General features: G+C 42.1%; 2 protein-coding genes and 1 long non-coding RNA gene across 3 annotated transcripts in view; 2 read left to right on the forward strand and 1 right to left on the reverse strand.

The window, feature by feature from the left end:
* The window catches only part of LOC110367968 (NACHT, LRR and PYD domains-containing protein 12-like), a 37,459-nt gene extending 26,602 nt beyond the window's left edge, over positions 1-10,857 (forward strand). Inside the window, exons 9-10 of the mRNA XM_036131394.1 lie at positions 10,094-10,140; positions 10,289-10,857. Coding sequence (XP_035987287.1) covers positions 10,094-10,140; positions 10,289-10,818 — 577 coding nt within the window. The 3' untranslated portion in view covers positions 10,819-10,857. The remainder of the gene's footprint in view (positions 1-10,093; positions 10,141-10,288) is intronic.
* Positions 10,858-17,270: 6,413 nt separating this feature from the next.
* LOC118560430 (kinesin-like protein KIF20B) overlaps positions 17,271-24,612 on the reverse strand; it is a 68,734-nt gene continuing 61,392 nt past the window's right edge. The window contains exons 6-8 of the mRNA XM_036131417.1: positions 18,017-18,079; positions 17,834-17,942; positions 17,271-17,618 (exon numbers count right to left, since the gene is read on the reverse strand). Of these exons, the coding sequence (XP_035987310.1) occupies positions 17,296-17,618; positions 17,834-17,942; positions 18,017-18,079 (495 nt within the window). The 3' untranslated portion in view covers positions 17,271-17,295. The remainder of the gene's footprint in view (positions 17,619-17,833; positions 17,943-18,016; positions 18,080-24,612) is intronic.
* Positions 19,951-23,451, forward strand: LOC118560482. The gene is made up of 3 exons (XR_004929388.1): positions 19,951-19,987; positions 20,115-20,204; positions 23,135-23,451. It is a non-coding gene; the product is annotated as an uncharacterized LOC118560482 (long non-coding RNA).

A 24,612-nucleotide genomic window follows, 5' to 3' on the forward strand; every position in this document is an offset into this window, starting at 1 on the left:
AGTAGAAGAAAATTTAGAGGGTAATAATTTATTCTGTTGAATGATGGAAGACCAGAACAGATGTTCATCCAGGAAATGGATCAGTCCTTGATTTAACACTAGTGTCCAGGAATATTTCAGCTGTTTGTGAAATGGGATTTATTAGACGACTCGTCTGCAGGCAGAGATCATTACCCAGTTTTCTGTAATATTCTCCTCACTAAGAACGACTCACAGGAAAAATTAAAGGGCCGAGGGTCTTTAATGGCACTGAATAGGAACTCTGAATATATTTGTGAAAGAGAAGTTCACCAGTTAGATTCACATGATGAAACCCATTTTAAATAAAATTTTATTGAGTTTTTTTTTTTTTCTAAACAACAAAAAGAAAAAGAACAACAACCAGATCATCAACCAGTCTTGGGTCAGAGCTGTGTTGTCACAAGGTCTCAGATCCTCCATCTAACAATGATCCAATTACTAATTACTACCTTTAGTTTTATTGCATGAGTAACATTACTGCAGGTTCCCAACGCCTATAAAACACATTCATTTAAAGTCTGGTCAAGTTGGTTCTTCTCAACATTTGGTACCTGGCCCAAACTTTCAGCACCACCAGTTGTAGGATGGAGGTTCTGCCTTCAACCAATCAGTTGATCTGCATTTCAAGGCTGCAGTGAGCAGCAGATTGAGGAGGTAGAACTTTGTTGGTCCCTCTGACCGTCTGAGGTGAGACCCATCAATGCAGAACTGGGTTCTGGTGATATGTTGGCGTTAAAAGCTGCTTTGAAGCCTCAGATCCATCCATTCAGAACTCATCCAGCTTGGATCAGGACCATGTAGCCTAGTTAAATTAGAGATGTAGTAAAAAGTCTATGAAGTAAACGCTAATAAACATGAATCAATCATTGAATGCATCATGAGTTTGGATGAGAGAGCGCAGCAGAGAGATCCGGTTCTGCGGCCATAAGCCATCATCTTCATGTTAAACTGGCTTGTCTTTGGACTATAAACAGTAATATGTGTCGTGGTTTGTCCCCACGATGATCCACAGTGAGTCAGTGAGTTTTAGTCCGAGGTAGAAGACACTGAAGTTTCTATTTGAAGCTTTTTGGACTGTGTTTAGCCGCTAGCTTAGCATAGCAACTAGCCAATGCTAACAAGCTAGCTAATGGACTCTAGGCTAACTCAGCTGGACCTAGAAGCTTGTAGAGGATCGTTACCCAACCGGACAACGAGAGATTGGACCCAGCTAGAACTCTGAGCCACCCGGAAGCTTTTAGAGGACCTCTGGAAACGTTGGAGACAAGGACCAAAAGTTAAGAGAGAGAATTTGTTAATTTTTGGGGGTCTGGGGGCAGAGCTTACAGAAACCCTGGTCCAGTCCACTGATCTCTATTTATTTACTGGATTGCTGATTGGCCTTAAAAACTGAAGTCACTGGCTGCCATCTTGCTACTCCCTACTCTCACAGAATCTCATAGGATTTGGTTGCAACAACAAGCAGTTTTCTGGCTGTGTGAAAACGTTTCATAGGTAATTTTACAGTCAGTGGATGTACTAACACTATGGGTGTGTCTCAATCCGCCTACTTCTACACTTCGAACACTTAGTTTTAAGTAGGTAGTGTGGATAACACAAAAAGTCAGTGCACTGAAAGTACCTGGATGACCCCCTAAAAACGGTCACAAAATGCAGTGCGTAACGATGGACCCTACTCGCACTAAACGGACGCCATCTTGACTACAAAGCGGAAAGGGAGGGGCTAAGGACGTCGGGAAGATTTTTCCATTTTGAAAATAATGGCGGACATTTCAGCCGAGACAGCCGGAGCTGCGACACCGCAATCATATAAATGTAAGTAATGGTGGTAATACGAGGCATTGTACTCTCGTCTAATGCATCACTTACATGTCCCTCACTGACAGAAGCTGATATAATCATTTGGCGAGTTAATTAGCGTAAGTTACATGTTAATGCTACCTAGCTACCTATAGCTACCTAGCACGTTAAGCCAGCCATTGAGACGAGCACGTTAGACATGTGAACTCTATCGTGTTAATTTTAAATAACAGCAGTAATAAGCCATCCATTGGGACGAGCACGTTATCTGTGTGAACGCTAGTAAGTTATGAAACTGGCTTCGTGACTATTTTAGATTATGGGCTGGTGAATACAGTGTTGTGCCGTTGTAATGCTGGATATCACGTATACTATTGACGGGCAAGGTGAGTTCCATTTGTCTCATCGAGGTATTTTGATCCGTTTTAGGGACCGACGAAGATACCAGGGAGCTAATCCCCTGGCGTGCTGCTAACGCAGATTTATTTACTGGCAGGAGGAATGCGACCCTTACTGGATTCGAGTAAGTACATTGCATTAACAGTTGTATTACGCTACGTTCTTCACTTCAAACTAACGTGATCACATATGCTCGTTATTGACAGTGCTGTGGTAAACACATGTAAAGCAGTCTGCATCTCTGGCCCAACCCCAGGATAAATAATCTACTCAAAATAAATGTTGTGATATTGTTGTTGCAAACAAAACATAAGAAATATTTAATGAGTAACATAACATTAGGTGGGCGAACCCAGTACTCGTGTCATGTTAAATGTTCTGGTAGTGGGCCTCTGTATTATTTAATGCATTGATATGATCTGCTGTTGTGTTTTTACCAGGGAATTCATTAAGAAAAAGGGGTTGGAGGGGATGCTGGATGCTAAAGCCATCAGGAAGCGATGGGAGAATTTGGTGCAGAAATACAAGGTTAGTACACAGGGTTCCTGCGGATCCTTAAAAAGTCTTAAAAGGCATTGAATTCTGTAATATAAAACTAAGGCCTTAATTGGCATTAAAATGTCTTAAATCAGTCTTTCTTAAGTCTTAAAATTGTTACCAGGTCATAAATAGGATTTTATTTTTGTAATCCTTACCAAACAGTCAAACAATTGATATAATTATTTTTTTTAAATTTACCGAACGGCACAATGTAACCATTATTGGTTTCGTCCCGATAGCGGAACCAATAAAAACTGTTGTGGCCGGACCATAGCTGTGAAAAAGAGTTGGCGCTGATTTATAGTTTATTTTAGTAGGGAACAAAACAAAGTTTGTGAATTCAATTCAGTAGTTGTTAAAAATATATCTGTAATTTGTGTGTTTTTTAGCTTTCTTCCTATATGGAATGTTTTTCAAAATCTTTAACATGTCTACTGAGCCAGAAAGTAATGGTTTATGTTAAAATAAACATTTGGGTAAAGTTGTCGCATCCAGGTTTATCTTGTTTATCATGAAGTTGGTCTTAATTTTTTATTTCAAGTGGCATTAAAAAGTCTTAAAAAGTCTTCAATTTAACTTGCCTTGTGCTGTAGGAACCCTGATACAAGGTTGTTCCATACATATCTTTTTGGAAAACTCCTTTAGGATTGTTTGGGAATTTTACCTATGGTGATTGAGAGACTTTAAACATTTGAACGGTAGTGTATATTTGTAAGTAAGAAATGTAAATACATTGTTAGTGTTTAGCATTTGATAGTGAAATAGTGCAGCTTTTTTTTTTGTCGTTCATCCACAGGCACTTAAGAACCCTCGTACCGGTGTTAGTACAGAGGGGGGTGAGGCCACCGCTGCTTCTTGGAAGTGGTACACACTAATGGATGAAGCAATAGGGAGCAGGCCATCTATGGAGCCGCCTGCTCTCTTTGCTTCATCCGACCCGGAAGTGGCGAGGGCCTCACCCTCTTCTGTGGTGACACCGGTGACTCCTGAGGTGTCTACCCCAAAGAGGCGCCGGGTAGACACCGTGGCTATTGTAAATGCCTTGCAGGAGAATGAGAAGCAGGCTGATGAGGTGATACAGGAGATGCAGAGAGAGCAGCGAGAGTGAGAGGAGAAAAGAGAGAGAGAGGCTGCAGAACGCGAGGAGAGGAGGCACCAAGAGGCTGTGGAGAGGGAAGAGAGGCGTCACCATCAGACTGTAGAGAGGGAGGAGAGGTTTTTCAGGGAGATGAGGGAGAGGGAGGACAGGAGGGATAGGGAGATGGCTGCCAGGGAGAGAGAGGCGTCTGCCAGGGAGGAGCGCCTCCTGGCAATTTTAGATCTGATATAAAAAAAAATTTAGTGAATTAAATATTAAATAAATATGTAAAACATAATTTACACTGTGTCACTCGTTATACCACACCTTAACATCTTTTTTCCTGATTAGGTTACTCCAGACTTTCAAAAGCGGTAATGTCAAATTCATGATTGATAAATTCCTAAAAATACTACCTACCTACTTTATCAAACTAATAAGAAGTACACAATATATTTACCTCACAATGTTACAAAACAAATCTGAATAAATTACGACCATTCTGCAAAATCTAATGTGTTCAACATTAAACATTGATTTTGCAGAATGGTCGTAATTTATTCAGATTTGTTTTGTTTTTTAACATGCCAGATGAAATCAACACAATCATACAATGGTCATGTAATTTATTCAATCATGCATTTTACATTTTTAAATGTAATCATGGTCAGGGACATAACATGCCATTGCCATCCTCTGTCTCTGCTCTGCACCAGAGACGGCTCCTGGAGGTGCTGGTGCTGGTCTTCGTGCCCTCCTGACATCAGCATCTGGCTCCAGCAGGTCTTCGCTGCTCATACATATGTTATGTAGGACCGTGCAACAGACGATGACCTCCGGCACGTAAGTCACATCCACTTCCAGAGCTTTGAAGAAGATGGACCTCCACCTAGTCTTCAGCATCCCAAAGGACCGCTCAACAATGCTCCTGGCCTTTGACAAGCTGTTGTTAAAGCGAGCCTGGAGGTGGTTGCGAACGGGCTGTCTGAAGGGTGTGATGAGGCTGATGGGCTGGGATAGGCAGGGGTAGCCCCCATCTCCAAGTATGCTGTATCCTGGTGGAGGGTAGGACTGCTGATAGTATATGGGGCTGTTCCTCAGTACCCTGGCATCATGAACTGACCCACAGTACCCCACGAACACATCGAGGAACTTCCCCACGTTATCACAGATGGCCTGCAGCTGGATGGAATAAAAGAGCTTCCTGTTAAAATAACAGGCAGCATCTTGTGCTGGGGGCTTCACCCTGACGTGGCAGCCATCGATGGCACCAACCACACGGTTGAAGGTTGCGGATCTGGCCAGACGGGCAAAGCTACCCCCGAGGCGAGGGAGCTCTTCTGCGGTGGGATGTCGGACCACCCGATAAAGAAGAGCGGCCATCTTCCCACTCACCCTGTGGACTACCCGGTGAATAGTTGCCCGGGGCATGGCAAAGGCCCTGGCAACAACACGGTAGGAGGAGGGAGTGGCAAGCCAGAAAAGAAAGATCAGGGTGTCGATTTCTGGGCCCCAGCCATGGTCGCATTCCCTGCCCAACAGATCCATGAGTGCGTTGAATGACACCCTTGAAAGGCGATAGTCAACCCTCATGTCGCTGTGGCCATCAAAGTATAGTGCCAACACTGGCACTGTGGCATTTATTTGGCAGTACTTTCTGGGGCTGCGAGGACGCTGTGAGTGGGGAGAGGAAAGTGAATTAATTATGTTTTGTTGTTTAAATTTTTTTTGTTTAAAATAAAGTTAAGATCTGGTTCTGTTACTGTGTTTTCCTTGTCTTTTCTTAATTAATCAGAATTAGTACATGATAGAACATCAATAGGCCTGTCTATTCTGTTGCCTATTGCTTGGTGTATGTTAGTGTAAAGATAACATAACATTTTGAGCACAAATTTATATATATTTGTGAAGTCTTATATTGATAGAGCTTTTTTTTTTTGTTTATCCACTTGGAGCACACTGAAGTAGCCTACTGATGGTAAAATAACTAGCAGCTTACTGTCACTGTCCTGCATAACATTTATATAGGCAGTGAAAAAAACATTTAGTAATTGTGACATGAAATGGTAAAACGTCTGTGAACCAGCTGTGTACATTTAGTAATTCATCAACTTAATACAAGGAACTGCTCCTGACTTATGAAAAGGTAACTGCTACACTGCAATTTGTGCATGATAGGTGTTTGTAAAATACACAAATATACCTCATGTTCAGCCAATATTTGGAGGATCCTGCGTTGACGTCGGAGGCGATATAATTTCAACATGCTGTGAACGTAACCCATTGTTTTTATAAAATAAAACGCCGGCATATATTTTTGGCGGTCTTTTTGGCGGTCTGAAAAATTTGCGGTCACGTGTGTTGCGTTCGTCACGTCATGCCGTCATTTCCGGTAAGTGTTTTAACATAAGTGTTCCATTTGGAACACTACTAACGGTCAAAAGTGGGCACTACGGCAGTAAGTGGTCAGTGCACATCAGCAGTGCACTGACGGAAGTAGGCGGAATGAGACACACCCCTATCAACTACTAGGGAATTAGGTGCTGAAATATTTACATGTTATTCATTTTATATATATATATATATATATATATATATATATATATATATATATATATATAATAACATGCAAAATATTTCAGCACATGACTTTCTCAGTACTTGATAGTTTTAGAACATAACATAAAAGTATATCGCATTTGACGTTTTAAAGGCATACTATGCAACATTTTTCAGTTAATTAATGTGTCCCATACCGTTTTGGATGATTAAATGAGTAATTTCAGATGCATGTGCGAAAGCAACAACAAAGAACCGCGTGTTAACGTCAAATGAACATGCAAGCATATCGAGTTTTATTATTATTATTATTATTATTATTATTATTATTATTATTTATTTTAATTTTTTTTATGTTGGCGAGACGCTCGGCGGCCGCGGCTTGGCGAGGCGGTGGCGGCGGCCGCCTCGCCAAGATAGCGCTGCGGGAAGCTTGATGTTCATACCTTCACTGTGTTAGTCATTGTTTGTACTGCCGTTATTTCCACTTTTCGTTGCGTTCGCCTGTCTGCTAAGCTCAAAACAACCGCGCCTGGTTTGACAGAGAACCCAGAACAGCTGAGCATCTTTACGACAGTGCACTTTTACTTTCGCCCTCTGGGGGGAGCCTCGCTGGAAAATCAACCCCGGTTGCATAGTATACCTTTAAAAGTTTTAAGCCCTCCTGAACATGAGAAAATCCTCGTTATTCGATGCTGTAGCGCACATATTCCCTAGTTACTGGAGGAAATAGGGAGTACCAATATGCCGGCTGGTGGCTTCACAGCGACATGTGTTATATACGTCTCATTTTTATCCTACCAGACATGGAAGTAAACATGTATTTTGTTAAAAAGTGAAAGAGATGTGTTAACATGTTATTGTTCAGTTGGCGGGTTACAACAGAAAGTACCCACAACTGTTCAAATAATACTGAATAAAATAAAGTAGTTTTATTTTATTGACGGTGTTATTACACTGTGACACATTAATCTATGGGTTTGTTTATTAGTGTAGATCTATAACCTCATTGGTGAATCAGGCTGAGTTTCATCAAGCCTGTATGGTCTGACATTTTCCCCTCAGCAGGAACACTTAAAGCACTCAGGGCTTCACGCTGCGTCTTTATGCTGATCCAGCTGCTGATGTTTCCCTCTTTTCAGCTCCATGAACTTCTAGCCTGTTACCGTTTATAACCATCATCACCTTTTACAGCCACAGGTTTCTCATCTCAGTCTCTGCTCTGACCAGACAAATCTCCTCTATTGCTCTCCTCAGGGCGCTCTGGTGCGTAATTACCAAGCTGAAGGCACAGTTTGAAGTTGTTCTCTGAGCGTTTTGTTTGTGGTCAGAGCGGACGGAATAATGACTTTCTGCTTCGCTTTTAGCTCACTAATAGTCTTTATTGGGGAATCCTACAGGAAATATAGCACTTTTTATGCGTAGCAGCCCCAGAGTTGATGAGTAAAGGCTCAGCTTTTCAAGGTCTGTGTCTCTCTGGTTCCCTGAGTGACTGTAGAAAAAAACACTTTTTTTGGTAATGTCTGGTATCAGCATCATTTATATTAATGATATCAGTTTGAGGCGGTGAGGTGGGCAGATTTTACCCCCATTGGTGCTCTGCACGCAAGGAATAAACAGTGGGAAAAATGCCTAAATAAATAGTGTAAAGGGTCCTTTAGAGGGAAGAGGAGGAATAATGGGTCTGAGCTGAAGCCCCTGATGTTACAAGTTCCTTAAAATGACCCTTAAAAGTCCACACCTAAATTACATTTAACGTAATTATGCTCACCTGAATTAAAGAGCAAGGCAGCATTCCATTGAAGCACCGCTGGTTATGTGTGGTTAAAAACAAAATAGCATGAAACACAGCTACTGACTCTCCTACTGACTTTAACTGGGACATTTTGGTACGAGTGGAAGGACATTAAACGTAGTGATTCACGTTTTGAAGGCTGGCCGCTGATAAAAGCACCTGGGTCTGAGGGAAGGGAGGAGAGAGGAGCAGTAAGAGCGTTGAGGCACAGAAACACAGCGCATGTAGTTAAAATAATGCAGAATTAATAAAAACCAAACTTATAAAGCAGGTGGCCTAGTATTGGAGTCAGAGCCGTGACTGTGGGAGCTGAGTTTTTTCCACAGGAGAGGAGGACTAAACAGAGCAGAGCGTTTCTGTTAGGATTATTATTCATCTGGCACAAGGGACCTTTTTAGTTTATTATTTGCTCTTTGACTGAAGCGACCACTGAGTTTGGTCTCCATATTCACAAGCATGGAAACAGGCCTGCAACGTAGGGTTAGCTTGGTATTTGCTGGCTTTAGCTTTAATTAATCAGCATTTAATCAGCAAATATTATTGAACTGTGATTTTAGATTGACACCCTGAGTGTTTTTATTTTAGTGTTTTATGCAGAGAAGCACTTGTTACTTGTCTTTATTTCATTTAAAGGTGCTAAAGCAGATTTATTTATTCACCTTTTTTATCTTCCTAAATAAAAAGGGGAACATTAACACTTTATACCAGGGGTGTCCAAACTTTTTTTTAGTGAGGGCCAAATCCAGAAAACTAAACAAAGGGCCACACTAGAGGTGCCATATTGCCACATGAATACTGTGTATTTCTAAGTCAGCTATAATGTGAAGAACATTGCAGTCAGTGGGAGCAGTGATGCTGTCCTTTCATTGAAGGATGGCTGACATGTCAGCAGAAAGTTTGGTGGTTGAGACACGAAGGACTTCACAGAGATGCTGTCTTTCATTCTGCTTCTCAGTCTGCTTTTGTTCTGATTTAACAGAGAAAATCTTTGTTCACATCTGGATGTTGAGCCCAACAGGCTCATCATTGTTTCTGCGTGGCGTCTCATCAGAGGAAACTTGGCATTATCCAAACTCTGAAAGAATTCAGGGAGGGAGAGAAGCTGATGTTGACTCTGCAGAGAATCATCACATTGCATTTCAATCAGTTCTGACTGCAGACTCTCTTCCACTTCTTCTGCATCCACCAGGAAGGAGGTGGAGAACAGCTGGATTTGTTTTTCAGTGACAGAAAAGTCTTGGAGACGCTGGTTGAATTCTGTCACCAGAGATGCAATCACAGACACATATTTCTCCTTTTTAGCAGAAAGGTCGGCCTTTGGAAAAGCAGACGTGATTTCAGACAGAGCAGGGAAGTGTGCAGCATTAAAGCCTCGTAGTTGTGTCTCAAAGAGGCGGAGCTTTACCCAGAAGGCTTTCAGGTGTGCATACAGGTGTGGCACCAGCTGTTCTTTGCCTTGTAGCTTCTTGTTCAGTGTATTCAGACGATGCGTAAGATCAACTAAAGATGCCAGGTCTGCCAGCCACAGAGGGTCACTTAGTTCATGAAGAGGTCGGCCCTTCTCTTTTAAAACCTGCTCCATTTCTGATCTCAGCCAATCAGAGCGCTGCAGCACAGAGCACGTGAATTTCCCTCAGCGATACTAAATCCACTGCAGGTTGTAATGTTTCATCATCATCATCATCATCATCATCATCATCATCATCATCATCATCATCAGAGCCCAGGTGTCTGTCTGCTCTCAGCTCTTCTTTCTTTCTCTGGATTTTTACAACAAGTGGACGTGTCCAAATGTTGGACTGGTCCTTTCTCAGTGGAGGACAATGTGTGTCTGAGAGACATGTAATGTCCATGTTTGCTGCTGAAAGAGACTGATGGTCTGACCCCCCTCCTCCTTTCAGGGTGGAGCCTGCTGGAGAACGATGGTTGACACCAGGTCTGAGGAAGTGTAAGTGTGTTTTTCATTTGATTCATGACAACAAAGCAGCTCACATTCAACCATCTTCAAACTGTCCATCACTCATTCAGGAGTCATCATCAAAGTGTCAATAAATGATCAATAACTGCAGCTGGATTGTCTTTGTTCTCTCCATCAGATTCCTGTCAACTCACAATCGACACAAACACAGTGAACAGAAACCTCAAACTGTCTGAAGACAACAGGAAGGTGACACGTGTGGAGGAGCTTCAGTCATATCCTGATCATCCAGATAGATTTGGTTTTCCTCAGCTGCTGTGTAGAACTGGTCTGACTGGTCGCTGTTACTGGGAGGTCGAGTGGAGAGGAGACGTTAATATATCAGTGAGTTACAGAAGAATCAGGAGGAAAGGAAACAGTGATGACTGTTGGTTTGGATGGAATGATCAGTCCTGGAGTCTGTTCTGCTCTGATGATCATGGTTACTCTGTCCGGCACAATTACATAGAAACATCTATCTCCTCCTCCTCCGTCTCCAACAGAGTAGCAGTGTATGTGGACTGTCCTGCTGGTATTCTGTCCTTCTACAGAGTCTCCTCTGACTCACTGATCCACCTCCACACCTTCAACACCACATTCACTGAACCTCTGCTTCCTGGCTTTAGGTTCTACTGGTCCAGTTCTGGTTCCTCAGTGTTTCTGTGCTGATTGAGTCTAAAGAGTCTCCTCCTGTCAGAGAAAGCCTCTCCCTGTTGAACAGATAGTTCAGTCTGTTCATGTCTGTCTATTTCACTCAGAAACATGTTTTCACATTCATGGATTCAATCTGTTTGTTTGTGAAACTCTTCTAAATGATTCCTTGGAAACTTCTTCCTCTTCCAGTCCTTTAAAGATGGAAGCTGGGATTATTCCAGGATCCACATGTTGTTTTTCTGCCTGTTTCCAGTCAAAGCTTCACTCTGAATATCAGCATGTTGACTTTCTCTCTTGGTTTTTTACTTTCATTCATCAGTCAGATTTCATTGAAATGTTGGCCAGTTTTTCTCAATCTCTGGACATTAGCTGTTTCTGTCGGCTCCTATTTTTCTAAACACTTTTTACATTCACATGTTAAATCTTCCTTTTGTAGATTTGCTGCAGTTCTACTTCATGTGTTTTAATGAGTAATAAACTGATTTTCTTCTCCTGTGTTTGATTTATTTATTCTGTTCCTCTGATGCTTTTTTCAATAAAACGGATTTTCTTCTATCTACACTGACTTTCAAAAAGTCCTAATTTACAGTAAAACATTTCCATCTTCTTTCTGACATGTTTTTAAATGACAGATTTTGTTCTTTAGTTGAATAAATCAGCAGCAGAAACTCAAAGCAATGATGAAATGATATTTCTGCTCCATCTTTCCAAACCTTGAAAACACGTTGAGAATGAAAGAAGAGCCGACGCTGACAGTCTGGGACTAAAATCAGCTTCTTTACTTCCAAACTGCTGACTTGGACAGACTGAAGACGTTTTTCATTTTCTAGCTAAACTCCTGCGGCACCAAACCAGAAGCTGAACCAACACCAACAACAGAACCACATGGAACATTTCCACATCACAACTTCTTCCTATTCTGGACTTTTAGTTTCACACAGGAAACGTGTGAACGCTCACACAGAGCCGCAGCGTGCACGGCGTCCTGCTGTTCCTCTTAAAGGGACAGTCCCACATTTTCAGGTTCCTGTTCCAACGGTGTCCAGCTCCAGTCCTGGAGGGCCGGTGTCCTGAAACTTTTAGAGGTTCTCTGGTCCATCACGCCTGAATCAAATGGAACAATCAGCTCCTCAGTCTGCAGTCAGGTTCTCCAGAGTCCTGATAATTACCGGATTATTGGACTCAGGCGTGTCGGACCAGGGACACAAATAAAAGTTGCCGGACACCTGTGTCGGGAGCGCGCATTGCAGCCAGACAGGCTACAGACATATATACGTAGACGCGTCATAGGGCGCAGGTTCGCACGTCAACGTCACCGCCATATTGTATGTGGCAGAAAAAAGTTGAGTTCTGTTATTGTGAACGTGGATCAGAGAAGATGCCTCATTCCTGTGCTGCAATAAATACACACACACACACATATATATATATATATATATATATATATATATATATATATATATATATATATATATATATATATATATATAATATTTGTGTATGTGTTATGAATATAAGGATCAATTTGTTAAATCTAAAAATTGTGGTCTTCATTATTTCATAAAAACCGTGTCACATGTAAACCTTTAGGAACAGACTTTTGGGTGAGTATTAAAGAGGTAAAATTAATAATATGAGGAAAAAAAAGTCCTAGGTCAATAAAGTAAAAATAAACAAACAAACACAAAAGTGATAATGTTATGATAAAAACATCATATTATGAGAATTAAGGAGGAACATTTCCAGAATAATGACAGTTTGCAGAATTATTTCACTCCTGGAGTAATAGGGCCAGGTTAGATTATTTTAAATATTTTTATTCTTTAGGAGAATAAATTCAGGAGAATGAAGCTAAAGGGATACGAAAATAAACTTGTAATATTACAAAAATACTATGAATACAAAGTATATTCAGAGATTAAAGTCCCTCTGATACCGTTTAAGTGACTGAGTAACTGCAGATTTGCCACATTTAAGATGGCGGACGCTCTGACGCATCGCAGCATAGGCAGAACCCGCCCAATGACGCGTCTACTCTTATATTATGTCTATGAGACAGGCGGTGTCGGGAGCGCGCATTGCAGCCAGACAGGCGGGTTTTCACGGCGCTTCTTATCTTATAATCATGTCAAGGTTGTAACATTCAGTTTAATCAGCAGCTGTTGTTTACAAAATTGTAAAATAAAAAGTGTTTTTTAAAACCACTGCAGTGGTTTTAAAAAACACTTCTAAAAAACAGTTTTCTACCATTTTACCAGAATACCAGTCAAGCTTCAGAAAATGTTACACATTTACAGACCAGTGTTGTTGCCTTTATGTTGTTGAGCATCACTTTTTATAGATATGTCAGGTCTGGATGCTGCTTAGGAGCCTCTGCTTCATTGACTCTTCCTCTTCTTCATTGACTCCTCCTCTTTAATCATCATATCCAACAGGTTCTTCATGTGGTTCTTGACAACATCAGTCCTCTGGTTCTCCAGGATGCCGATCTCCTCCCAGATGTCCTTTGCTGCCGTCAGCCTTGAGATTTTAAATGTCAGACTTCTACATTCAGGACTTTCAGATAAAAACTATTGTTTGGTTCACAATGAGCCGATAAACAGCAGTCGGTGCTTTAAAAATCTCCAGCTGTCAATGGGTGAGAGGCGGGGTATAACCTGGACAGGTCGCCAGTCCATCGCAGAGCAGAAATAATCCAGACTTTTGCCCATTTTACTGTGATATCACCAAGACCTGCTGCACCAGGATATCACAGGTGACAGGTGTCTTTGTGCCAAACGACTTATCCACGGCAGAATTTGTATCCCCTGCGTCGGGAGAGTGTTTGAAATCAATAAAACTTTTAACCTCCAGCTTTTTATTAGAACATCACATTCTAATGAAATGAAATCGTTTTTTTTTAAACTCCTACATTGTTCTAGCTTTAAAAGCGACATATCTCGTTTTATTAATATAGTTAATTTCTCTATATGGTTCTTGGTTGACTTAAAATCTTATTAAATCTGATAATTTTGGCTGTACCTTTATTCAGTGTTCATTTGGTCACACGTGAAATCCGCTTTATATGATCCATTCATGCAGGTTTAGCTACCAAAAAAGAAAAAAGAGAACCCAGTCAGCTGTGATGGACTCAGGAAGGAGGATTTTTGGTTTCAGCAGACAGACAATGCGACAATCTAATAACATAAAGCTAATATTTTCATGACACATGTGGAAATGACCACAGAGCCGTTCACTTTCTCATAACGTGTTATACTGAGTGATCAATCGAGTTTTAACCGTGTTGAAGCCGTCTTGCTTCCTCCGGGTTCGTTGATTCGTTGTGCAGGACTTAAAACAATTAATCAGCCATGGACGCATAATTCAGGTTCGCCTTTGCAAAGGGAGAGATGCACCAGCCAGACTCTGCGGGCAGCAACTCTGGCTCTCTCTCCTGTTCAGGCTAGTTTTATTTCATTTTCAAAGGATGATTTCACAGAGTCACACAAGCAAATGAACTGATGAACTCGCTCAGCTGACAATACAGCCATCTGATTGGCTGAGCAGCAAAAACTCGAATCACGTGACCTCTTGGACCGGAGCGCCACAGTTTGGATTTTTTTATCAGCTTAAATTTATGAATGTAAAAGTGAAAACGTGGGAACATTGGTGTTTTGAGATCACTGCTATGTGTAGCAACTTTTCCCGGTGGAAGAAAGTTTCCCCTGACAGTTCATACGAAACTTTTTAAGGAGACGTCCTACAGATTCTGGCCCACGGACTATTTCTGGGATATAAAGGTCTCATTTCTTTATTTCACATTTGGTCTGGACTCTGAAGACATTTAGGAAGCATAGGTAACCGCCTAGTTAAAAGAGATCTCAGATTTTATTTTTAAAAAGACACCTTTGCAACATTGACCTCATATTAAATCAAACTCTTCGTCTTCTCTCCCTGCAGCAGTGTGTCTTCAGAACGTTAAATACATGCTTTTTTTTCAAGCTTTCAGCACAAAGTCCTTCATTTCTAAACTGCTTTCCTGAAAACTGATGAAACTCCAAAAGAACTTTTCTTATTGACAGAAAAGATGTTGGTTTCACATCAAAGATTAGCATGAAATAAGAAATGACAGCTATTTGTCCATTGAGGCACAACCAGCTGAAACGAGGACAGCTGAACTGCACTGAAGCTTTGACGGTGGAGTCTTTTCCTCAGCCTGGCTGAAGGGAGGGAAGTGGTTGCATGAAGTCAGACAAGATACAGGACAGGCAAGGACTGGCAACAAGGTTTTAACCTGGGTCTACTGTTTATTCAGATTTGTTTTAAAAGGTGAAATTTGACTCTCACACTGCAACTTTAAGATGTAAGCTGCTGATGTCCTCATGGTGGACTCAGCTCATCTCCAGGTTCCTCACATCTCTGAGGTTTCCTCCTGGAGGACGGTCCTCACTGGGAGCTCCATCACTGCTGCCTTCAGCACATCAAACCTCACTGCACAGAAAAGCTCCTCATTTTCTCCTTTAATGGACTTTGTTGCTTTCAGCTGCATTTTCCTTCAGACCATTAAAACAGTTTTTATTCTGCAGAATGACTGGAAACTGAGACACTTGTTGTCTTTCAGAGCCCGTCTGGGCCGGGACCCTTCAGGAAGCTTTTATTAGACTTATACGGTTACAGTGAACCCTCGTTTCTCACGGGGGTTACGTTCCTAAAAGAACCCGTGATATGAAGTAGTAACCTTTATTTATTTTACAATTATTATACAATGAAACCAATGAACAAAACCTTTTTACAGCCCCAATTATTTGTGTAACAAATAAAAGTAACTACTGTATAAATGTTTTTCTTTACAAAATAATGATTTTAATCATCAATACGAACTGAAGGCTTCAAATTGCGGAGATCAGCATTGCCCCACCGCGACCTGAGTCACTGGATTGGAACGGGAGAAAATGAGAAATGATTATGAATAAAATAGAAAGTCCAGCAGGACAAATAGTGACTCCCGTGTGTTTCACTGCTCTTCTGACTGAGCCGCTGCATCCTGACTTCGCTCTGTAGCGTTTTTTCTTCTAAAGCCGCGGTGCAGGTGTGTTTTTAGGGAGAAGAACAAAGTTATCGGTAGTTGTTGTCGCTCTTTTTTCTTCTGGACAAAAAGATTCTTATAAACCGACATGCCACCATGGATTATGTCTGAGAACCGTAATGAACGGCTCATCAAAGGCTCCCATTCCTGAGCTGCTCGCTGAAGTTCAGCGGCCATTCTCAGCATTGTTGCTAAGCAACCAAGTGTTAGTCCATCCTCCTCATCTTCATCCACACTTGTGTCCTCTTCTTCCTCTTCTCTTTCATCGTCGTTTGGTGGCTTTGTCACTTCTGCCAGGTCTGCATCAATCAGGGCATTAATGTGATCCGGAGTCATGTCAGTAAAGCCGTCTCCTCCAAGCTGTTTAGATTCACAGCTGGATCTACGGCAGACTGATGGATCCACGGCAGACTGGTGGATCTACGGCAGACTGGTGGATCTACGGCAGAGTGACGGATCTACGGCAGACTGATGGATCTACGGCAGACTGACGGATCTACGGCAGACTGACGGATCTACGGCAGACTGATGGATCTCGTTAAGTGAGCCTCCGGTTGGTTTTAGAGAAACTTGAAATTGCAAGAGAATTTGCTAAGTTAAATTTGGCTGTTTTACGTACGTGTAGATATTAAACTGCAACGTTATTGACACACAGGTAGAGAAGAAGCAGAGAAACTGTTTAGCCAATCAGAATGCAGAACACAGCAGTGAGACCGTGAAAGGTGAACCGTGATGTAGCGAGGGTTCACTGTATTACAGGTGAGTAAAGGACCCAGGTGTAAAGGTGAGGTCTTTATCTGAGCCTTCATCACGTCAGCAGCTCTAACCATGAGAAACACACCTTGGAGAACTCTGTCAGCGGTACCTGCTTAGAACCCACATGCATCGGTCCATCCATGTTTGGTTAGATCAGCGAAGGTCAAGCAAGGCGAGGCTTTCTACCATCTCTGACAGAAACGTCTAAATTCACGGTTCTCCAGTGTGGAGGAGGAACGTGAGAACTTTAATCATCTGGTTTACAGGCTTCTTTATCCATATTTTTATTTTGTTTCTACATTGTATTCCTTCTTGCTTTTATTCTGTTTTTTTCCCCCTGTATTTAAATCATGTAACTTTGCATTGTCTCTGTACTGAAATGTGATATATACATGTAAATTTGCCTTGACTTGTGAAAAGCAGACGTGGGGTCAGCCACTCATTAAACTTGTTCCATATCCATTTATTTGATTGCTAAAAACAATTATAATTCTGTTTTATTTAACTTTAATATAAAGAGAACACATTTCTGTGTTCAGAGGTTACTTTGACCCTGACCAGTTGGTTCTGGGTGGTTTAAATCCTGCATGTCGGGGCTATAAAGAACTTTACTACAGGCAGCAGCTATCAGCCATCAGATCAAACGTCATTAATTTATTAATTTTAGTTATTTAATTTAGCTGATGGTCAGTCAGGGAACAGGTCTGGACCCTCAGCAGATCCACCAGAGGAGGAAAGAAGAACTGATGATGAACTAACAGGTCTAATAAAACCGGCCTGGTTGACTGAGGTCTGGGTTCTGCTGGTTCTCCTGCAGCTTGCTGAGGTTGTCGGTTCAGGGCTCTTACCGGGTGGGGGGGCATGTCCATGGGGCAGGAGATTTCAGGTCTGTAGAGTTTCTTTCTGCCCCTCTTGGCCCTCAGGCTGAGGGAGGAAGAGGCGGCTGCTGAGTCTGGGTCCAGACGGCCGCTGACCAGGCTCATCATCTTCTTGGCTGCAGGAACACGGGTCGCCCAGCGTGAAGCAAACAGAACCAGAGGCAATAATCACTGATGAAAGCTGCTTCTGCCTCATAACCACACAGAGAATTAACTTCTTAATCTGGACGGCATTAAATTAGCCTCTGGCAATAAAGTAAAACCAGTTTCTGACTCTGGTGAGCTTCAGCCCACCGGTCCTGGTTCTGGGTTCTTGTCGCACGTTTCTGACCTTTGGAGCCCAGCAGAGTCGGGGAGCTCTGCAGGAAGTCTCCGATCTTCTGCAGCGTGCCGTCCTTCCTGCTGCTCTGGGAGTCAAACCGACAACCTGAGGAAGAGCTCTGACCACAGAAGTACAACAGATCAGCTCTTTGTCTCCAGGTGACCAGTTCAGCTGTTTGGTTCTGGCCGGTACCTCTGCTTTCTTTGGGGTGAGCTTGGTTCTGGTGTTCCTTCGGTTCTCAGTCCCCACTTCCTCCTGCTGAGACAGAAACAGACCATGAGCAAGGCATCAGGATTCACAGTGGCAGGTGGGCTCTTTTAATAAATTTATGAACTTGAAGAGAAGTTGTCACTCCTTATTCTATGTGTGCAGAGTTTGCTGTAAAAAGATCATCAGAGCTCGAATTCATCCTTTTCATCTATTGTCCTGATATCAGCTCTAGAGCCGATATTCACCAGACAATAACAGAGTTATTTATTAAATAACTTTAAAACGGCGTGTAATTACACAACACTGAAGTCCCGATGTTTGTAAAGCTGCTGAGATTAAACTTTTAGTCTTTTGTACAGTGGCTAAACTTGGTGTAAAAGCAACACAGCTCATCACCCTGAATGCACCATCCCCACTGTCAAACATGGTGGTGGCAGCATCATGGTTTGGGCCTGCTCTTCTTCAGCAGGGACATGGAGGATGGTTAAAACTGATGGGAGGATGGATGGAGCCAAAAACAGGACAATTCTGGAAGAAAACCTGTTGGAGTCTGAAGAAGACCTGAGACTGGGACGGAGATTTGTCTTCCAACAAGAAAATGATCCAAAACATAGAAAATCTACAATGGAATGGTTCACAAATAAACATATCCAGGTGTTAGAATGGCCTAGTCAAAGTCCAGACCTGAATCCAATCGAGAATCAGACATACTTTAATAATCCCAGAGGGAAATTACTAAAGAATCTGTGGAAAGAACTGAAAACTGTTCATAAATGTTCTTCATCTAACCTCACTGAGCTCTATCAGCTTTGCAAGGAGGAATGGGCAAAAATACGCCAAGCGACCTGCAGCTGTAATCGCAGCAAAAGGCGGCGCTGCAAAGTATTAACTCAAGGGGGCTGATTAGTTTTGCAAACCCAATTTTTCAGTTTTTTATTAGTTAAAGTTTGAAATATCCAATAAATTTCGTTCCACTTCATGATTGAGTCCCACTTGTTGTTGATTCTGCACAAAAAAATCTATTTATAGTGATGATCCATTTAGTTATAAAGTCAATTTAGGAGAGAAATCAAAGTTTTCCTCCAGACGTCAGAACCTGTCAGGACGGCGTAGGAAGTCTGGACCGGCGCCGGTACCGGCAGACCGGCTGAATCCAGTCGGTTCAACAGCCTGGGCCTTAATGGACAGAACCGGATGGTTTCTCTGCTGCTGGAGGCGTTAAACTAACGACTGATGGTGATCAGGAGATGGAAACACCAAACATGGCAGATGATGATGGAGACTGATGGTGAAATGGTTCTGAGGGGTTCTGGATGGGAACGTGGTTCTAACTAGAGAAAAGCAAACGGTACCTTATGTGTTGTTGCTCGTTTACTCCTCCTGAAGAAGTGAGACTTAAAAACAACAAGAATGTGGTTAAAAGCAGCTTTAATCTGGTCATATTCTGCAGATTAAATGTTAACTTTGAATCCGAGTATTTTTCTTCTACTCCAGTAAAAACCAGAAACTAAAGACCAGAGCTGAGAATATGAGCAGAAACGTCCTCAAACGGACCAGAACCGAACCTCCTCCAGCTTCAGTGTTAAATGAAGAGATAAACATTAAATAATTTCACCTGATGGACCTAAAGATGGACCCACTGAGACCATAAAGTCCAACAGACATGTGTTGGGTCCAGATTTATTCACATGTAGAGCTAAATGAGGACTGAAGTCGGTTTAGGAACCAGTTCAGTTCCTTGGTGGATTCAGGGAAGAGTTTCTGACCAGGCTGCCTGAAATGTTTGGTTACATCCTGAGAATTAAACTGATTTTAAGCTCTGAATACAGAGCTTCAGGGGTCAAAGGTCACCTCCGTTCCAGGTTCTGAACTCTAAAACATTTCCTACAGGTCAAGTCCTACAACAGCAACATCAAAGCAACCAGAGCTCCTAATGATCTATATTCTAGGAAGGTAAACCCTAAACTCCGAGTACAATAAACTCTCAGGAATGTAGAGTTTTTATTTAGTATTGTAAGGATTTCTCAACATGCTAAATCTACGTCAGAAACCTCACCATGTTTACGTTTTACTTTTCCAGACATCAGCAAAGAGAAGATGAACCTTGAAGTGGAGACTAGTACCGGCAGGCTGGAGCTTCAGAACCAGAATAGCCCAACAGAACCGCGCAGTAAGTCGAGTAAAGGCCTAAAAGCTTAAAGCCACAGGAATGTAGCAGTGGAGTAAAAACTGACCTGTTTTCACTCTAAGCCAGAGTTTCTGGACTTTTCTGGCAGACTAGGGCTGTGCATAAAAATCGATATAAAGATTAATATCGATTTTTTTAAAAACGATTTAATATCGGTATTCTGGTTTTCAATATCGATATACCTCCCTACCCCTAGGGGGCGTTGTTACAGCGCCCCGTTACTGTTCACAGCGAGGAAGAATTTGCATAATGGCTGAAAGAATAGTTGATGCGCCTTCGTCTTTAAAGTCCGACGTTTGGGCACATTTTGGTTTTAAAGTCAATGAAAAAAGCCAAGGACTTGACAAAACAAATGCAATATGCAAGTATTGTAATGGTGCAGTACGCTATACTGGAAACACGACCAACTTGCGGGCTCACCTACAGAGGCACCACGCTGACAAGCTAGCAGCACCAAAGACGCAACAGAAACCCGTAGACCCGAAGCAAATGACTTTGGACAACGCCACGTATAAGTTTCCATCTACCTCACCCCGTGCCATCGGGATTACCGACTCACTGGTGCGTTTTATCTGCCTGGATTTGCGTCCTTACTGCGTGGTTGAAAACAGAGGATTTCGGTACATGGTAAATACGCTGGAGCCACGTTACGTCATCCCAACCCGTCGCTATATTACCGATATAGCTGTGCCGAAGAAGTACGAAGAAGTGAAAGAACGTGTCAAAACTTCGCTAAGTTCAGCTGCAAGAGTGGCCCTGACGTGTGATGGGTGGACGTCTCGAGCCACAGAATCATATGTGACGATCACGTGTCATTTCATTACCGAGGACTGGGAGCTGAAGGCGTTCGTTTTACAAACAAGAGCCATGCATGAGAGCCATACGGGGACCAACATAGCGGAGTTACTGAGAACAGCGCTGGATGAGTGGGGCATAGCAGCCAAAAACCCGGCCATCGTCACAGACAATGCAGCTAACATGACCACCGCAGCTGAGCTAACTGGTATGTTTGCCCACACTCTTAACCTGGCATCACAACGCGCACTGAAGCTTCCCAATGTGGCCCGTTTGTTAGGACGAGTGAGGCGCATAACCAGCTTTTTCAGGCGGAGTGCTACAGCGAGCAATGTCCTGCGACAAAAACAAAAGTTACTTCAGCTGCCTGAACATAAACTCCTAACTGATGTCATAACGAGGTGGAACAGCGCTCATGACATGCTCCAACGTTTCCTGGAGCAGCAACCCGCTATATCTGCCACTCTACTATCTGGTGAAGTAAGGAAGACAGAGAAAGAGGTCTGCACCCTCAGTGAGTCAGACATAACATCTGCTGAGGAGATTGTGGATGCCATGAAGCCCATGAAGACAGCTACACTTGTGATGTCTCAGGAAACCTCCCCAACCTTATCAGTTGTGGCACCACTTCATGCTCAGCTCCTCCATGACTTTCAAGAAAACCGATCTGATTCTGCATTAGTGAAAGGAATATAATCAGCCATTTGTGAGGACCTGAACAAGAGATACAAGGATCAGCAGAGAGAGACTTTATATGTGTGTGCAGCTATGGATCCAAGATTCAAGGCTCTCCCCTTCCTCTCCGAAGATGAACGCCAGGACATCTACATGAGGGTAGTTGCAGAGGCAGGAGAAAGCCAACAAACATTTCAGGTGATGTATTTGATAAAATTTTCACTAAGTTACTAATTTATAAAAAATTAGAAAAATATTTTTTTCTAACCCTGTTAAAATGTATAGTCGTATGTTTAGGTTTAAAAAATGCTTATAATGGGTACTTCCATAATGTTTGGAGGGGGGGGGGGTAGAAACATGGTACATTGTTAACTTATGGAAAATTTAATTTCAGATACATGTTATATTAAACCTGATTTTTCTTTTTCTTACTTACTTCTATAGGAAGGGGCTGAAACCAAAACTGAGCCTAATGAGGTGCCAGTGAAGGACAACACTTGCGTGAATATCGACAAGCAAGACATTGCTACTAGTCTGCCCACAAAGAAAGCAAGGCAGTCATGCAGTCTAGCAGATCTTCTAGGTCAAACATACAGTACAGGTACTGCAGCGAGACACAGAACCACACAGGACCAGGCTGAACAGGAGCTGACACGGTACAAAGAAACTGCTCCCATGTCTCTTGCAGGTGACAATCCACTCAACTGGTGGAAAGAGCACCAGACAGAATATCCACTTTTGTCACGTCTTGCAAAAACCTACCTGTGTATTCCAGCAACAAGTGTCTCTTCAGAACGTGTATTTTCTACTGCAGGGGATATAGTCACTGCACAGAGAAGTGCGCTTAACCCAGAACATGTTGACCAACTACTGTTTCTAAACAAAAATATTACGGAGTAGAGTTGCATTTGTAGTAACTTTTTTACACATTTTTTTGAGGAAGAGTTCATTGACAATGTCAAATTGACATTCTGTTCTGTTTTTCTTCAGTACTGATGTTTCAGCCAGCAGATTTTGATAGGCTAGTGAGAGTGGGTGTCACTCCTGGTTTTCAGTATGTTAAAAGCAATATAGTAGCACTTTTTCTTTGTTTAAAAAACTGAAGATGAACATTTTCTAGGTTTCTTTTGCACAAAAAGTTGTTATAAGCTAACTACATTGTCCTAGAAAACTGGGCAAAATTTTGGTTTCTGTAATATATTAAATGTATTGAACCACATGCACTTTATTGCACAGTGTTCAATAAATTGAACATTAATAGAATATTTGGCTGTTTTTGTTGATTGAATGACTTTGAGCATTAATTTAATAGTAGTAAATATCAATATTGGAGTCAAATCAAATCATGCTGAGCTATATCGAGAATCGTATCGTATCGTGAGCTATGTATCGAGAATCGCATCGAATCGGCTCATCCCAGATGATACCCAGCCCTATGGCAGACACACGCTGGACATCTGAGGATGGCTGCAGCTAACATCTCCCTAAAATAGAAATGCAAACATGCGTTTCTATTCTATCCCAGTGTCTCCTGGACCCAGATCCCAACAGAACCAGGGATCTGTTCAGAACCGGCCCTCCAGGCTCTGAGGCTGGAAGGGGGGGCGCAGCGCTGACGCAGTGTGAGTCGCGCTAACAGCAGCTAGCGTGTTAGCTATGTAGACCGTTGATGTCGCTCTCTAACATCGATACATTTAAACCAAACGATGCTCAGCCTGACGGTCCACTGGGTGGAGTCTGCCTCGTCTGATGTGCCGTCCTTCATGAAATCATTTCCATCAACAGAGTAAGTAGAACTTGGATTACATTTGGTGCAGAAAGTTTACTTTTAGCAGCTCATTTTGCCCTAAACACATGAAGAGTGTTAAATCTATTGGCTGGTTTGCTGCTAAAGGCCAAAGAGAATAAAGAAAATCCTGATTGAAGAGAATCTCCATCAGGAAAAGGACGCGTTGAAGGATAAATAAATAAAGACACTTTGCTATGTTATATCAAGCTTTATCAGATAAAAACGCTTTTCAAAGGCTTAACAGCGCTGGAACTAAAGCTGTGACAGACTGGAGCCTAGAAGCCTAGAAAGTAGCTTCCTGTGAGCCGTCCTGAACATTTAGACGAGCCTGAAGGAGATCCAGCAACGGCTCACCTGTCAGAAACCACAGGTACAGTTCACCTGGTGGACACCTGGACAGCCATGACAGCTTAACCTCAGAGGTCTCCATCTCAGCGGGTCTCTCCCCAGGATAAATAAAGGTTTAATAAAAAACACTAAATAACTGACAGGCAGCTAATGTGGTCCAGTTATTGGTACAATTATCAGCTGCATGTCGGCATCTGGAAGGAAAAGCAACTGGTGCTGCTCGTCTTTCTCCCAACAGCTCAGAGAGACGCTCAAACGGATCCGTTTGTTCTCTTAAGAAATAATTTAATTCTTAAGAACATTTTAATTTAAAATTCTTGATTTAACAGCAGCTCCTTTTTGTTCTGAAATACAAAACTACAGAATTACAGGAATTTGGCATCTGTGTGTGCAAACTAACCTGGTTTCTTGTTAGAATTATTTATATAATTTTCTATATGTTTTAATTTACCGTATTCATCGCATTTATCACATATTTACTCAATGATAAAAAATTTTTTTAAGGTTTGAGTTTATTCATGTATTAAAGTGTTTTTCAGATGACTAAACTTTCTCTTCTATGTTTCAGAGCAAGGCTTTGTGAAGAGAAAAGGTCTCATGATAAATGTTTTTGTGTGATTTATTGCACCTCACCATCTGTGGTTCCTCCTTTCCCTGAGAACTGAACTGCTAGTTTATGAGGTCAAAGGTCACATTGCAGTTTGCTTGCCTGAGAAAATAAAAAGCAAGCAAACAGCAGGTGTACTTCAGAACGGATAGGGGGTTTGTAACTGAGCGTGTCCC

The sequence above is a fragment of the Fundulus heteroclitus genome, unplaced genomic scaffold, assembly GCF_011125445.2.
Source record: "Fundulus heteroclitus isolate FHET01 unplaced genomic scaffold, MU-UCD_Fhet_4.1 scaffold_43, whole genome shotgun sequence".
NCBI lineage: Eukaryota > Metazoa > Chordata > Actinopteri > Cyprinodontiformes > Fundulidae > Fundulus > Fundulus heteroclitus.